The following is a 16537-nucleotide window of genomic DNA, read 5'->3' as shown; positions in this document are numbered from 1 at the left end:
GCGGTTCATGTGTACGCTGTCGGACCGGAGGAAGTTAATCTAATTCTGCTGTAAAGCGGATACTGCAAAATGGCAGCTTCAGGAATCCCATTAGGTGCGTTCTGAACAGTTACCTACCCATCCAGATAATGGAAGAAACGCATGGGGAGCAGATCATTTTTAACAACCACATTAGTTCATGCCAATTCATGTAAGCTTATTGTGAAGTGCTACCTAATCAAATGATTTAATGCTTGGAAAGCGCTGTGTAAATAGAGCTCATTATTACCATTATCATCATCGCTACACCTTACATCATCTCCACCATCTCTACACCTCAAGTCTAGAAAACAGGAGAAACTTTCATTCCACCCCCTTATACTTATACCTATGACACCCATTTCCAAAACTTAAAATTAGTTCATGGATCTATTCCCCCAGACTCCAGTACTAATGTAAACACTAAAATAAGCTGTTCCATGATTCTTTCAATCCCAAACTTTATGGAGTAGAAAAGTGGATTCTGTTCTACTGTTCTACATTTAACCTTTTCAATCCCAAGAGTGCCATAGGCTGCTGTACTGTTGTTTTGGGCCCCTACTCAAATTTAACAACCTAATCACCTTAAAACTACCTCTGTCAACTTGTTTTTAGGGGTTTTTGCCCGTGTTTTAGGGCGTTTACCTCGGGGCTCTTGAGCGAGGTGTCGAGGGCGAGCCCGGGGCCGAAGCCGGTCAGTGTTTTGACGTTGGTGGAGGATGGGAGGGGCCGTCGGCACTGGGAGAAGACGGAGAAGGCCAGGGACTTGAGGTGCTGGGCGTAGATGTGACGCTCCTCACTCCTTACCGGCTGCAGCAGGTACTGGCAGGGAATTATCTGAGACACACACACACACAGTCAGACTTTGACCTCCAGTGCAACCCGACACGCTCAGAGCTGACTGTTGCACTTCTGAGAATCTACCCACTGGAAAAGTCACAAGATTCAAAGAATTATAAAAAAAAAAACCCACATTTTTAATTACTTTAAGTGCGTTACCACTTCTTCCAAATTAATAGTTTATAGCTCCCAAATCTCCCAGAGTAGCCAGAACCGGTTCAGGAACATCCATCACAAGCACACCTGATGCAGTTAATCAAGCGCTAGATTAGTTATGTCCGGTGACCTTGGGGTGGACCACATCAAATACCCGGACTGACCGGTACTGGAGAAGAGGTATGGCCCTGGGCACTGGCTTATAAAACACATTACACAAAACGTTCTCCTTTTTAAGTAAAGAGGACCACAAAATTTATAGCAGCGGAAGACGCTCGGAGCGTTACCTGCACAGACACGGCGTTCCTGATGTGCTGCGGGAGGAACTGGAGCATCTCCAGGTAGCAGCGCAGGAGGCCCAGGGTCCAGACGCTGGAGTGGCCCGAGCCCTCCGTCTCCTCGTACGTGAAGGGGTCCACGATGTACACCACGATGGCCGGGGGGTAGGTGACCGCGTGCGAGTCCCCGTCCGTGGGCACGCCCACCTTCTCCCGCTCCATGGTGCTGCGAGAGACGGGAGGCACGGTCACTCGAGAGCGGCTGGGAACAGCTAACCAGCTCCGATGAGGGAATTCTCACCCAGCGAAGGAAGAGCCTAATCAATAACGCTCGGGGTACTTGCACTTTATATGTTATTTACGGTTTACCATTTACTCATTCTTGAGTCATCGCTATTAATTTACGTAAAATAAACTAGCATTAAAATTGTATGCTGTTGTGTATAATAAATATTGAAAACAATCTAACAAATATTACATATTAATATAAGAAATATCAAAAGAGTTTTTACAAAGCATTTGAAAGATTTGAAGCACATAATTGGGCTATTGATTCACAAACTGGCTACCAAGCAGTATTAGCAGGAAAAAACGGAACGTGGAAAGGTAAACTTGCAAACTCGGGACTTGCAAACGAAATGACCATTAAAGTTGCATTTGGTTGTGTAGAACAAATATTAAAAGGAATCTAATCTTTAAATATTCATGAGATTATATCTGCGAGTAATGGTTTCTCCAGGCGGCGTACCTCTCGGGTGGCTCCGCGGGCCCCTGAGATTGTGCAGTGGCGTTGGCGGCGTCCCCGGAGGCGCCCGTGTTCTGGCCGCCCTGCTGCTGGCCGAGCTGCCCCGCCTGCGAGCCGCCGCCCACGGCCCCGAAGGGCGGGAACGAGCTGGGCTTGGCCGACTGCATGGCCCCGCCCACGCCCTGGCCCGAGGGCGTGTGAGTGGACGAGGGCGTGCTGCCGGCGGCGGCGGGCGGGGCCGCGCCCGTACCGCTGCTGGGAACTGCCGAGCTCTGAGCGCCCGCCGTGGAGGAGGAGGAGGAGGAGGAAGAGGAGGAGGAGGAGGAGGTGGAGGAGGAGGAGCTCGGGGGTTGCGTGGATGATGATTGGCTGGAAGCAGGAACGGGATTGGGCTGTGCAAGTAAAGAGCTGTCCAGTGACTGAGAAGCAAGATAAGGAGCTGAGGGGGGGGGGGGGGGGGAGAGAGTGAGAGGGAAAGAGAAAAAAAGAGAGGTGAGAGAGAATGGAAAAATTCACCATGAGCAAAGCAATTCCCATCAAGCTGATAAGACAAGACTGTTGAACAGCTCATACAAGCCTTATCACATCACTGCTCTAGAAACACATATTTACTCAATGAAAAAGAAAAGGCCTTTCTTTGTACGAGGTGCCCGATTAGGCATTAAATACGCCGAGGCCGTTAGCATAGCGTCGATCGGGGATCGTTCTGCGCGGTGCAGGAGCCGGGGAGGCGCGGCGGCTCACCGAGGTCGTGCCGGCACACTTGGGCGTAGAGTTTGAGCTTGGCGAAGGAGTCGCTGGCGCTGTTGGCGGCCTTCAGGAACCAGTCGCTGACCGGCTGCTCCGCCAGCTTCCTGGCGGCGGTGCTGCCCACGCGCACGATGCCGTCCGTGTGCAGTCTGGAGATGGGCCGGTGCTGACCCAGCCGGCAGGACTGCGCGTGGAGGGAGGGAAATGAGGTCACCATGACATCACCGACGGTCACGAATCAACCACTTTTCATTCCGGTCATTACCAGACAGTATAAGAATCCAGGAACCAACTTCATACACAAAGGTTTTTTTAGAAATACCCCTCAGCAGTCTGTCATTTTCTAAAAGCCAGAGTGTGACAGTGTTCTGTATACAAATAAAATTGAATTGAATTGAAAAGCCAGAAGCTTCTGCCATAACTTTTCTATTTCTTTTTCCCACCTGTCTGCTTTGTGACAAGCACAAAATGAACACAAAATGGCTCCCACATAGGTGGTTTCATGTTTGTATCTCTAAAGCTTCAGCCTCTGGACAGGAATGCAGGTTAACCTAGCAGTGCTTACAGCACAATGGGATGCATTCTAACGGCACGCATTCTTCCCACACCAGACATTGGCGTTTGGCAGCTAATCTTAATGCAGCTAGACAGTTCCCTTGGTCAATGCCAAGTCACCGTTATACTCAATTTAAGTGCACTAACCACTCTATCATTCTCCCTTGGTAAAACCCAAGTGCCGATAGGCTATCTGTCAATACGGCCCAGCAATAGACTGTCGCTGGGACCACTGACTTGCGGTTTAGACTTCAGGGAACTGTCGCCCTGTGGTTGCTGAGATAGTCGCTCCGGACATAATCCACATCGAAATTTGACTCCCGTTGCTGGAGCGCATGCATACTTTTCACAGTGACCACAGTCTGTTGAACGACAACAGAACTTTTATGAATGTTCTGTAATTTTAGTCGAGCGACACTGCTGCTGGACTAAAAACTGACCGTAAGTACGCATGACAGATCAGGAAGGTGCACCATAGCGATGTGGTAAACAGGCTGAACTTGCAAGTTGAACTTTTTGGAAGGAAAGCGAAAGAAAGAGGAGGGAGAAAAGACTGAGTAGCCAAATGAGTGAAAATGGAACCAGTAGAGGCTGCAAGTATGAGAGCAGGAAATGCTCTATGATACCATTTCCTTGAATAAATGAAACCACTTTTTCATATCCCTTGAATTCTTGAGTAGATGTATTTTTACTTCAAGAAGAGAAAAATGGGCTTTCATTATTTAAGCGCGTTGGCGCCGTTCCACGGAAACGCAAGAGGTGTTTGAAGGGAAAGCCAAATCATATTTAAGCACGATTAATAATTAGGCATGTGGGTTCTTCTGAAACAATCTTTGCAAATATGACACATAGAATTTGATAATCGCGGAAAAAACCTTGCATCCCGTTTCGCGATGACCTACGAAGACTTCGGCGAGCGGAAATCCTGCAGCACACAAGGGCTTTTTTCAGAGAAACACGACTGAAAAATTCATTCGATAAAGAGCCAACTTAATGTGCTAATTTGCCAGTCTTTTAGAGAGGGGAAGGAAATGTACCACCTCAGAATAGCATTTCCCTCCCCGAACGGCTTTTCGGGCTAACCGCGGCGGAACGTGCTAAAAGCGTTAGCGCCGAAAGCGGGGCGATCTGCGACCGGAGGGGCGTAGGCGAGGCGGAATTCAGCGTTTTGACAGGGGGGGGCGTCCCGGGGGGTCTCACCTCGTACACGGCCGTCAGGTCCCTGAAGAAGGTTTTGGCGCCGTTCAGGAGCGCCTCGTTCTCGGGACACAGCACCACGTATCCCACGTCCCTCTGGGAGCCGAAGGGGTCCAGCAGCAGCTTCTCCCAGTAGGGCAGGCCGAAGGGCGAGAGGACCACAAAGTCGTACTCGTACCCCACCAGGAAGGTGGGGATGGGCAGGGGCTCCGGGGACTCGTCTGTGCCTAGAGAGGGGGCAGGAGGGAGAGATCACATCCATCTTGTTTGGCCACATTTCAGTTCCTGACTCAACGAGCCACTTGAAGATTAAGAACATCTGGAACATTATCGAATTGTGCTAGATTAACTCGAGAAGCTTATTGATCAGTGCTGCGGTCTTCCCAGTCTCCCTAGTGTCCCCTGCCGCTTACCGTAGGAGCCCCGGCCGGCCATCTTGTGGAACTGCTGCCAGGTGAGGGGTCTCTGGACGCCCCATGAGCGAACCTTCTTCTGGATGACGTCCTGTAGGACGGGCTGGAGGGAGAGCAGTACCCTCAGGACATCCTGAGAGCACAGCGTGCTCACGTCCACCGCTGGGGAGAGGAGCACGACGGTGAGCAGGGGAGGAACGCCACACCACACAACACACCACACACACGCCACACCAAAACACATGCCTGACTGTGACCTAAAGCACAGGAGGACTAAAACACATGCCTGAATGTGACCTAAAGAAAATGGAGACTACGACAGATGAGTGAATGGGAACAAAGGCAAGTTGGAGTAACTTCAGTTATTCTGATAGAATCTGATCAGAATCTGATCAGAATCTGATCAGAATCTGATCTGAATCTGATCTGAATCTGATCTGAATCTGATCTGAATCTGATCTGAATCTGATCTGAATCTGAATCTGATCTGAATCTGATCTGAATCTGATCTGAATCTGAGCAGGGTTTCATCTGATCTGAAACACAGGCAAACCTGAATGAATTTAAACTGAATCTCTGCCTCACCGTTGCGCTTGGCCCAGTGGTGGAGGCAGGTGCTCTTCACCAGGTTCTCGTCCACCTTGCCCCCGGACATGTTGTCCATGAACTGCCTCCCGTGCTCCAGGGCCAAGTAGCAGTCGCTGTGGTAGTCCCTCTCATCCACCCGCACGCAGGCCGGGGTCCCGGGGCCCCTGGGCAGGGCGTCGGGCTCCGGGCCGGAGATGGGCGAGAAGGGGTTGGTGCACTGGTCCTGCAGGAGCAGGATGAGCTCGTCTGGGACGCGCTCCCTGGAGCTCCCGGCCCGGTCCAGCGAGGCGGAGCGGAGCGCCTCGAAGCGCTTCTCCACCTCCCGGCTCACGTCGGAGCCCCGGCCGATGATGTCCAGCTCGTCCTCCAGGAAGAGGCCGGAGCCGTTGCCGTAGCGGCGGTTGACCACGGCGCTGAAGCCGCACGTGCAGGAGTACTGCACCTCGCAGTTGGGGTCGCTGATGTAGACGCCCACGTCGGCGCCCTTGATGTTCATGTTGCACACGCACACGCAGCAGCTGTCGAAGTTGCAGTCCTTGAAGAGGTTCATGACCGACTCGGACAGGATGAGGTTGACGTAGAGGCTGTGGGCCTCCGGGATGGAGGGCACGGTGGCCGGCTCCACCGAGTTGAGGGGCCGGCAGGTGGAAGGGGTGGAGGCGGGCGAGTACAGGTCCGAGTTCTCGTATTTCAGGGAGCCCTGGACGCTGGAGGGGCCCCGGGGGGTGCGCGGGGTGCGGGGGGTCCGAGGGGTGGGGGCCGAGAAGCGGGGCGTGGCGGGGGAGGGCAGGATCCCGGGGTTGCTGTTGCTGGGCGGGGCGCTGTTGGACATGAAGGGGGTGTGGGTTTGGGGCGTGTAGGTCTGGATGTACTCCGGGTCCATGGTGCTGCCCACACTGGGGATGTTCCTGTGAGGGAGGAGAAGGGAATAACCTTACACCCAATCACAGGCCCGGATACGACACACAGCTCAGCCAATCACAGGCCCAGATACTACACACAGCTCAGCCAATCACAGGCCCCTGTACCGCAGACTGCACAGCCACTCACAGGCCCAAATATCACACATAGTGTTCAGCCAATCAGACGTCAGAAGCTGCCGAGGCAGTTAGCCAATACCACAGACAGCTCAGCCAATCAGATGTCAGGGGCTGCCCAGGCAGCTAGCCAATACCACACAGACTGTACAGTCAATCAGGCGTCAGAAGCTGCCCAGACAACTGACGGCCCAGCCAATCAGACAGTGCCGTTGCCCAGAAACATGGCGAGGGAGCTTCCCCGTGATTAACTATTTTGGGAGGAGCGTGGGCACAGCATGTCCCCGAGAGCGGGGACCCGACCCCTGGAGCCTTTTACGGAGCACTTCCCAAAATAAGAGCAGGTTAGCGCGCTGCCCGCAGGCTGCGCTGCTAAAGCGGCCCTATATTCAACAGCGCTTAAGCTTATAACAACAGGGGCTCGACCACATACACCGCCCCCGCTCCTGCCACCGTTTTACGGCCTGTGAATTTACTGCCAGGCTTGGCACTCTGCAAGCAGCTCACGGGAACTTTCTACAGACTAATTTACCAAGTGCAGAAAGCCAGCTTTTCTTTTTTTTCCACCCCACCCCTAAATATTGGGACTCGTCCATTAATATTGCTGTTATTTAGCTGACACTTTTATCCAAAGAGACTTACAGTTGATTAGACTAAGCAGGGGACAATTAAGGGCCTTGCACAAGGGCCTAACAGCTGCACTGATCTTATGGTGGCTACACAGCGGATTGAACCACCCACCTCCCAGGTCGCAGTTATACACTTTAGGAACTAGGCTATAAGCTGCCCCACAGGCAGAACCTAAAGAGGGGATTCAGATGAATAGAAAACAGGACAACTGCAATACCAAATGACACAAACGATGAACGCTCAGAATCTGTTCAGCTTGAACTTTCTTATGGCCCTGTTACCCCCTCCGTACGGCTCATTTGCATACACCGCAATCACGAGGAACCAAAGCTAAGCAGAAATCATTCAGGAAGCCCGTCTTCACTTGAAACCCAACTCTGGCCATAACAAGAAAGCAGCCATCTGGCCATCAAAGAATTCGGAATTTAACCGACTGCGCGCGAGGGCCCTGTGATGAGTCAGATTCGACCCAAACTGCTGTCCGCGACGTATCGCATTCAAACGAAAGTGTCGCCTCCAATTAGCTCCGTTTTACCGCACATTTCAGCAAACGAATCACACGCTGAGAAACTTGAGCAGCGGTGGAAAATCAACTCCCAAAGGGGAACGACAAAAGACTAAACAGACATCCTGGATCCAATAGCCCCAGGATGAGTAAGACCAGCCAGGAATTAAACATACCAGAGTGAGTCTGAAAATCACCATTGGTCCCAGTAAAGAATAAGACGTTTGTGTGGTTTTAAGTTCCAAAAACAAACTACATCCAGTTTTAAATGTCCATTCTCCAGTGCTTCTCATGAGCTTTACCAAGAACAGACTGTTTTAGTGACGGTGTCTTTAAGGATCATTGACTTAATGAACCTCTGTTCTGATTGGCTGGTTAGTTGAACACAGTCTGTTCCGAGCATTTGGATTTGGACTATAAGGTTGGCCACACTAAAGCAAATGCTTAGCGATGTCATAACTGCACAGAACTCCAAACACCTCGCTTAAATTCACATTTCCCTCATACGGTTTGTGCGGATTTCTTTGGGGACTGGGCGTTTTGATACTTTCAGTGTTTTTTATAGCACTCCTTTATAACCCACATAGCAAGGGAAATGTCATTCTCCACAATACGGGACCTTTAAAGGGGAATGGGCAGAGAGTGGGGGGACCGTACCCGTCCTTGTTGAGGAAGGTCATGGCGGGCACCGGGTTGAGCAGCTCCAGCTTGCCCACAGTCCAGCTGGGCCGGTACAGGCACTCCTCGGGCAGCTTGATGGGGGGTAGGCACTGGCTGGGCAGGGCCTTCAGCGGGGCGAACATGGAGCAGCCCACGAACGGCTGGCACAGCTCCGGCTTGTACACGAAGGAGAAGTCCTGAGAGCGGGAGGAGGAGGAGAGAGAGAGAGAGAGAGAGAGAGAGAGAGGGAGGGAGGGAGGGAGGGGGGAGAGAGAGAGAGAGGGGGGGGGGAGAGAGAGAGAGTGAGAGGGAGGGACAGATATTGTGAGAGGGGAATAGAGTGGGAGAGCGATGGAGAGTGAGAGGGAGAGAGGGATTGAGGGAGATGGGGGGAAGAAACAGGGGAGAGGAAGACAGAAAGGAAAGCAAGACAGCGAGAGAGGTGTGAGGGAGGGAAAGAGACGGAGAGAGAGACTTTAGGTGCAAGATGTCTCCAACCACAGGAGGAGAACGTGGTCAGCATTCACAGCCATTTGCAGTAATGGCTTCCATATTTATGTTCACTTTCAAACATTTCCCCTGCTCTGAACAGCCGAACGTATAAAATTGCACGTTAATCTTTTTTTTTGTTTCTTTTCTCGTTTCCTCCAGCGGAACAACACAGGAAACCCAGCGTTTGAAATACGGTTGAAACGCGACCACTTCACATGTAACCGTTTCCTCATTAACTTCACCCTTGTGTGTCACCTGTTTAAATGTGCCGTTTAGGGGAGATTAAACGGGGGAAGATCACAAGACAAATATTTAAAAGCTGGGAAGACACAATTAATCTCTTGAAGTGGCTTCCTCCTCTGTCCAAGCAAACAAACGTAATTAGCTGGGGTAATCAGGGGAATGTGGTGGTTGCCAACAAGCGGTTTCGTGAGGCAGTGCTGGAACTGGCGATTCGCTACAATGTCAAGTGTCACGAAAACGTATCCCTCTAAAGCCCCCGGTCTAATACAGTGATTGATTAGGGTACACAAACACACAGTGTTTCCCCAGCACTACTGTGATTACTGTGGGGATGTTCATTGGGCTGGTGGGGTCCCGTGGGTGAAGTGGGGGAGGGCAGTATGTGTCAGGATGGTAAGGTTGTCCTTTGTCCTTGTCCATCATTTTGGTTGCATAGGTGGTTGTTGCCTCTTGTTCATTAATTTAAACCTTTAGGGTGCAAATCACAGATACGCGATTAGAATGTTCTCAACCGAACATTCCAATCACAGACATGCGATTAGAATGTTCTAAACCGAACATTCCAATCACAGATACATGATTAGAATGTTCTAAACCGAACATTCCAATCACAGATATGCGATTAGAATGCTCTTCACTGAACATCCCAATGCTGGGAATGCAAGAATCACGACTGCGAATGCAAAGGATTTTCTAGAACACCAACTTACCACCAACCCTAATTTTGAAGAAAAAAAAATGGCAAAGAACTGACCCTTCCAAGTGTTAATAAAGCTCACTGAAGCTCATAGAGGAGGATGGGGCATTAGTGCCAGGCAGCCGGGGCCTACCTTGATTTCAGATGGCTTGGGGCTGCAGAAGCTCTCCTCCACCTCGATCTTGAACTGGCCCAGCGAGGAGGTGCCATCCAGCAGGGTCATGCCGGTGACGGCGTCCATGCTGCCGTAGTCCTTGCTGCCCATGTTCATGGGGGAGTAACCCATGATGTGCTGCTCCAGCGAGGGGGGGGTGGGGAACATCTGGTGCAGGTCTGCCGAACCTTGGGGGGGGAGGGACGTTCTGCTCGTTAAAAAGCTCTATACAGGGGTGTCTCGGTGGCGCAGCCTGTAGAGCACTGACCGCATGCTCATTGCGAGCCGCGATGTCGGCGGTTCGAATCCGACCGTCTGACATTTGTCGCATGTCTTCCCCTCTCTCTCGCTCCCATTCTTCCTGTCTCTCTATACTATATACTGTCCAATAAAGCTGAAAAAGGCCTAAAAAATTTCTTATAAAAAAAAAAGAAAAAAAAGAAAAAAAAAAAGCTCTATACAGTCACTACACAAAACTTGCATAGGAAACCACTGCCATTCAAAATGGTTTCTTTTACAACTGGATGACTGCGTATTTTCCCATCTATGCCAATTCTCATGTTGAAAAAGAAATACACACAAGGATAGCTCTGTCACAGTGCACTTATTTCCATGCAAGAGGCGGGGGCAGCAGTATTTAGCTTGGAATCCGCAGATACTTTTTCCAAAGGGCTAATTTAGTTGGCTAATGAATGGCAATTAGTATACATGCTCCAAAATTATTTTTCCAGTTAGGACTCATCACATTTCATGTTCTTAAAATGAGAGCACTGTGGAGCCCTGTGTACAAACGGAAGTATAGACACGTGTACACTAACTATATTTGGCCAAATATGGCTAGTCACACAAATGCTTAAAGCAAGGAGACAGTTACTGTAACAGAGCCGTTTGGCATCTGGAGATGCAAATTCTTCACCAATTTCCTGCCACATACACAGGCTGGTGCATCTGTTAGTTCTGCAGGTGTTAACCGCTAACTGACACCGCTGTTTCCTGTGACTACAAACCAGCACCGTTTCCAAAAGGCACGGAAAATACCCACCCTTTCCACTAGGGGGCGAAGTGAGGAATTTCAACATGTCACTAATCAACGGGCCTGTCATGAACAACTTGGCCACACTTTCTAGGAAAAGTAAAATCGCCCGGTTGACGGAAGAATGCAAACAGACATTTGTCCTTCACACCTTAAGCTGACAGCTCTTTTCTGCACAAACGCAGTTAAGGCCAGTCAAAAACCAAACAAGACCCCACTAAGCCGAGTTTGAGGAGAACATTCCTTTTTGTCACGTTTGGTCTCAACGTCTCATTTAATCATGAGACAAATAATTGAATCCTGGTGACCATCTGAAACATAAAAGGGGAAGAGGGGTACTTACTTATGCAAGGCAGGGGGTCCAGTGTTGCTGGCTTCGATTCCTTATTGCCGAATTTCTCGTCTGTCCCATTGGCAGCACGTCTGGAGCCAGGCTGCGGAGGAATTAAGAAAGGTTGACGTATTGATCAGACACCCGTCTCGCCGCACTTCCTGAAAGACACTGAAAGCTGTGAATAACCTGAGGCTGTCCTGGGGCACGTTCAATCGGAAAACGTTTGGCTACAGTTCCCAGGTCGAACGACGCGTTACCTCCCAAAGGTATGCAGCGTTTTGCAACAGGCTTTGAGGTATGTTTTCTCCCTTCTTGGTGGGTGTGTCAGGGGTGTAAATGGTTGGCATTTATATAGCCCCTTTATCCAAAGCGCTGTACAATTTATGCTTCTCATTCACCCACACCCACACCCACACCCACACCAACACCAACACCAACACCAACACCAACACCAACGGCGATTGGCTGCCATGCAAGGTACCAACCAGCTCGTCAGGAGCATTTGGGGGTTAGGTGTCTTGCTCAAGAACACTTCGACACACCCAGGGTGGGATTCGAACCAGCAACCCTCCAACTGCCAGACGACTGCTCTTATCACCTGAGCCATTGTCGCCCCCTCACCTGAGCCCTTGTCGCATTGTCGCAGGGCTAAGCTTTAAAGCGTGGTGAATGCCTTCTCAGACGCCATAGGAGCAGACCATACCGACATCATTTGCCCAGGACTGCAACAGGATGTCCTACGCACCATTGTTTTTGTTTAAATAAACACTTTCCCACGTTTTGTCGGAGCAGAACATGGCCCAGGAGAGACAGCCCTGCCCATGCAGACAGAGCCCAGCTCCACGTATTCACAGACAGCCCCACACCCACTCAGGGCTAGCACAATTTAACTAGAATTAAGGTAATCGCAGTCTAAATTAACTATATTGTGTCATTCCATCGCTTCCTGTTTCACCACAGTATTAAAATGAGCTAACAAGCATGCAAAATTCCTTTGTCAACCATCAGCATGGGAAAAGAACTGTCAACTCAAAAGTCACAGATGGTAAATGACTATCAGAACTACAAACAGAACCCTGTCCAGAAACGGTTTGTAAAAGCAAGGGCACGGCCCACGGCCCACGGCCAACCTCAACCCCCAGGGCCATAATCCGGCACGGTCTCCTGCGTAGGGCTGCAGGAGATGAAGGGGCTCGACGACTCCCCCCCCCCCCCCCCCCCCCCAACGGGATACTCGTCCACCGCAGGGTTTTCATACTGACCGCCAGCTCGTCCTCGTCCGAGTTGAAGAGGTTGTCCAGGTCGTTCATGGACACGGCCAGGTCGGTCTCGTGGATCAGGCTGGTGGAGGTGGTTCGGTTATGGGCCGCGGCTCGCTGTGCGTCTGTGGGGAAAGGTGGGGGTGGAGAGAGAGAGAGAGAGGAGGGAGAATTCACAATGAGTAAAGCTATTCCCATCAACCTGAGAAGAGAAAAACTCACTGTTGAACAGCTCATACAGATTATGAGTGGAGGGGACTGGGGGAGAGTGAGATGAGATAGGTGTATAAATGTAAATGCATTTATTCTTACATACAATTCTGTATGTACACTTTGGCAAGATTGAATTCTGCATGTAAGCTTTGTCAATATTTATAAGTGCATTTTACAGCAATAAAACATTTCTGAATCTGAATTTGAGATGAAGGGAGAGAGAGAGGTCAGGCTTACAGAGCACATGGCTGTTCCCCTGTTGGCATTGCACGTGGCTAAGGAGCCCTTGTAATAGTCTTACACGGCTGAGGGATCAGGGTCAGTGTACTGAGCTGTGTGGGGACTAACGGGGCCAGCCGACGGAGCAGCGCTAATCGCTACGTTAGCGCTGAGGCCAGCCTGTGATTCGGCGCTAAGCGCCACGCTAACGCCGGGGCCAGCCAAGGGATCCGGTGTAAGCGCTATGCTAACGCCGGGGCCAGCAGAGGGAGCAGCGCTAACTGCTACGCTAACGACAGGGCCAGCCGAAGAAGCAGCACCAAGCGCCACGCTAACTCCAGGGACAGCCCAGCTCACACTGTGCTTCATGGACTCCATGGAGACAGGAGCCTGGACTACACAGCCCCGCCTCTATCTGGCTGCAAAGCTTGGGGGGGGAGGGGGGAGCACGGGGGGGTTAACTCTCTTCGTAAACGTATGAACAGGTCGACACAGAACCCTTACCATCTGCAGGGCCCGATCCACTGTCGTCCCCCTGCATAGACAGAAAGAGGACAAAGATTTTTAGAGTATGTCTGCACTACAACAGACCCAGCAAATGCAGAGACAAAGATAGACAGAGAGATCCGAGAGTACAAGCAGAAGTGTAATGACGTGAAATCCGATAAATGCAACGTGGGTCTGGAGAGGACAAGGAGAAACTCCACTTGTGATCAGCCTGCAGTAATGTTAATCCGTCTGAAGAACAGCAATTTGGAATGGCATGTTCCAGTCATTAAGTTCATCATGCTTATCTTCAGGGAAAGGTTTAACAAGTTCTCCGAAATGGACGCGTGATTCGCAAGGCAACAGCAAGGACTCTGTGAGCTGAAAGCGAAAGCATTACCTGATTTATACTATGCCTTTGAAAACATACGGGCCTACAGCAACAAAGATAACACTGTGCGATGAAATGACAGGAGCAGCCCGTAGGCTAGTGGCGAAAGTACGACTGGGACCCGGAAGGTTGGTGGGTGTAGCTCTAAGATCCATGCAGCTGTTGGGCCCTTGAGCAAGGCCCTTAACCTCACAATGCTCCAGGGGGGTTTGTGCCCCGATTGGTCCAACCAACTGTAAGTCGCTTTGGATAAAAGTGGCAGCTAATTAAGTAATGTTTATGTAAAGAAGAGCCTGTCTATCCGTCTAACAAAGGCACCGTTTTAGAACTCTGCTACACCACTCTCATCAGGTCATACTGCTTTGTCTATAAGACCCCCCGCCCCCCCCCCACCCCCTTGCATCTGGATTTACCATTTGAAATGTCATGACCTCAGTAGTACAAACCAAGTAGATTGAACATTATACATAAGTCGACATAGCTAACAGGTAATACCAGTACACAGTTTTTTCTGTACGGTGTCCAAGGCAACGTTCAGCTTTCAAAAAGACAGAAAACTCCACAACTGGTTGGGTTGATAATCTATGCCAAAATCTGTAACTTGAGAATACCACAGTCTTGATTCTTAAATGATTACACATGGTTTCAATATACACGCGTACTAAAATATTTAAGAAAACAATTAGAACAGCAGTCTGCGAAATCACGCTGGAAATGTAAAATATGCAGCGTTACATAAACAGACAAAACTTGAGCATCACAGAAATGTGCCAGCATTCCAATTCTTCGATTAGATAAAGCCACTTGAAAACGAAAACATGGGAACGATTCCAAAAGAGGCGTCACAATACCGACACAAAGAATTTGTGCTTCTCTAGCGTGCTGCTGGGCGTGGCCTTCTTTCACGCCCAACCAGAGAACCACTTCTAAATTCTGGCTCTGAGCCTCACGGCTAACCCGCGTTTCTGAAATCTCCCGGCGGATGCCAGGAAGGCCGCAGAACGGTGCGCTTCACATGGGTCTCCTCGTCAGGGGGATACTGGCAAGGGACTGGCGGAACATTCCCGTCAGCAGCGCGCAGCACGCGCGCGGTCAGACGTTTCCGAGACAGAGCGCGTCAGCTGCTGCAGAGTGGGCGACGCACCCTTCCACAGAGCTCTGAATTAAGTGCATTATGAGCTATTTATGTGCCTTACCGCACCGCGCGTAACAACTGCCGGGCCGTTTGGAGGTTTTCACATTTCCTCCCAGACTTCTGCGAAGTGTAAACAAGCCGAGGTCGCTGCAGATTTACATGCTGAGCAGGGAGGGGGGGGTTCATAAACTAACCCGTCGACAGGATTATCGCCCCAAACGCCGAGACGAAGCAAAGCTCCTGCACCTTTAATACAAAAACCTCAACGGGAGACGCGTGTGCATCTGTGCCACAAACACAAAAACAAAATAAAGTGGAGGGGACTGGCATGAGTCATTTCGGAAACACTCGCATTGAAAACTCGTTTTGAAAAATACAGTGCTCGACAAGCTGCAGAAAGTTACCGTTTGCAGCTCCAAGGCGACAACCAACAGACAGGTTTCATAAGAGCTTTCCGCGGAGCTAATAACAGTAATGGTAATGGAGCTCAATTTAATTCATTTTAATTAATGAAGAAATTTGAGATCGGGAATGTTCTTTAGACACAAAGACTTGGGCATCTGCCCGACCCCATTCAACCGGTCCTGCTGCGTCTCGAGTTTCACCTCCAAAGACCTTAAATACAGGGCTTAATTGAGACTTTCGCAGCGCAGGCCTGGGCCACTTACAGGAGAGCAGGCGTTCCAGGGGGCTCGGGTCCAGCCCGATAAACCCAATAAACAGCTCATAAAAAGGCAGGCCAGCTCGCAATAAAGACCGAGAGCAGCGCCCGCTGAGCCAATCGGACCGCAGCATCGCGAAGCCCCGAGAAAGGGTGGCCAGGCGGGTGCCAGCACTTCCGCAGACGGGCGGCGAACTCGTGGTGCCACACAGCGAGAAGACCGCTACAGCGGGCAGGAAACCGAAACAGAAACCCAAAACCTGTAAAGAGGGGGTTTTCAGGCAGCCGGCCTGTAAAAGGGCACGGTTCAGTGAAGAGGCGTCGAATTAATTTAGGCCGTTAATTTCGCCAGCCGTCGCGGACGATGGCGGTTTGGAGGGGGAATGCCGAACATCATGCAGGGATTCTCTCCCTCCCTTTCTAAATCATCATATTCCGAGCGTCTGTCCAAGATGGGAATTAAGTGCAGGGCTTGTACACAGCACAAACACAAATACAAATTTCAGAAACCCTCATTCAGGCAGAACGATTCCCATTAAAGGGGCCTTAACATTTAGCATTTCATAACCTGCCCTTGTGGCAAAGTTTGAGTGGGCAACGCAGAAAGGGAACAACTAGAGAAGAATTTCTGAGCACGGCAGTTCAGTTTGACATCAGGATCTTGATGACCCTGTTATTGCACACTTTCCGAAGGCAGAACATCAAATTGCATCGCTTTGATAAACTGGAGCGATACATTTCCCACTCGATGTGGTGGAGACCGTGGCAATATTTGACCCCAAGAGGACTAAATCTTGAATATGACCTTTAGCCTTTTTGTGTTCATGTGACCCATGTTATTTAATTAG

At 50.4% G+C, this 16537-nt stretch overlaps 1 protein-coding gene across 3 annotated transcripts in view; it reads right to left on the bottom strand.

The window, feature by feature from the left end:
* The window catches only part of med13a (mediator complex subunit 13a), an 86055-nt gene that overhangs the window by 11378 nt on the left and 58140 nt on the right, over window positions 1–16537 (bottom strand). For all 3 annotated transcript variants that reach the window (XM_061247660.1, XM_061247662.1, XM_061247661.1), the window contains 12 exons: window positions 13521–13551; window positions 12588–12709; window positions 11335–11425; window positions 9938–10146; window positions 8370–8569; window positions 5538–6448; window positions 4953–5114; window positions 4543–4766; window positions 2782–2971; window positions 2041–2476; window positions 1302–1518; window positions 664–855 (listed from right to left, as the gene is read on the bottom strand). In XM_061247660.1, coding sequence (XP_061103644.1) covers window positions 664–855; window positions 1302–1518; window positions 2041–2476; window positions 2782–2971; window positions 4543–4766; window positions 4953–5114; window positions 5538–6448; window positions 8370–8569; window positions 9938–10146; window positions 11335–11425; window positions 12588–12709; window positions 13521–13551 — 2985 coding nt within the window. The remainder of the gene's footprint in view (window positions 1–663; window positions 856–1301; window positions 1519–2040; window positions 2477–2781; window positions 2972–4542; window positions 4767–4952; window positions 5115–5537; window positions 6449–8369; window positions 8570–9937; window positions 10147–11334; window positions 11426–12587; window positions 12710–13520; window positions 13552–16537) is intronic.

This window comes from Conger conger, chromosome 7 (genome assembly GCF_963514075.1).
Source record: "Conger conger chromosome 7, fConCon1.1, whole genome shotgun sequence".
NCBI classification, from domain to species: Eukaryota; Metazoa; Chordata; class Actinopteri; order Anguilliformes; family Congridae; genus Conger; species Conger conger.
The sequence above is the reverse complement of the archived record's forward strand: the minus strand, read 5'-3'. Positions and strand labels throughout refer to the sequence as shown.